Source organism: Calidris pugnax, unplaced genomic scaffold, assembly GCF_001431845.1.
Source record: "Calidris pugnax isolate Ruff unplaced genomic scaffold, ASM143184v1 scaffold98, whole genome shotgun sequence".
Classification (NCBI taxonomy): domain Eukaryota; kingdom Metazoa; phylum Chordata; class Aves; order Charadriiformes; family Scolopacidae; genus Calidris; species Calidris pugnax.
The window spans coordinates 221,244-221,577 of NW_015090829.1; the positions used below are offsets into that span (position 1 = coordinate 221,244).

The 334-nt window shown below is 74.3% G+C and overlaps 1 protein-coding gene across 1 annotated transcript in view; it reads right to left on the reverse strand.

The window, feature by feature from the left end:
• DRD4 (dopamine receptor D4) overlaps nucleotides 1–298 on the reverse strand; it is a 15,768-nt gene extending 15,470 nt beyond the window's left edge. Inside the window, exon 1 of the mRNA XM_014940607.1 lies at nucleotides 32–298. Within this exon, the coding sequence (XP_014796093.1) occupies nucleotides 32–298 (267 nt within the window). The remainder of the gene's footprint in view (nucleotides 1–31) is intronic.
• Nucleotides 299–334: the final 36 nt, after the last annotated feature.

Here is a 334-nt window from a genome sequence, read left to right on the forward strand (position 1 = left end):
CCCCCCCCCCCCCGGTCCCGGGCAGCCTCACCTCGGAGTAGACGTAGAGGGGCAGGACGAGGAGGGCGAGGAGGAGGTCGGCGACGGCCAGGCTGACGATGAAGTAGTTGGTGGTGGTCTTCAGCGCCCGCTCCGTGCAGACGCTGAGGCACACCAGCCCGTTGCCGCCCACGATGAGGAGGATGAGGAGGATGCCCAGCACCAGGGCGGCGACGTTGTGACCCCCCGCCGGGGGTGGTGGCGGTGGCGGCGGCAGCGCGGCGGTGCCGTTACAGGGCCCGGTGCTGCCGTTCCCCATGGCCCCCCCGGCGCCGCCGCCCCGGCAGCACGGAGC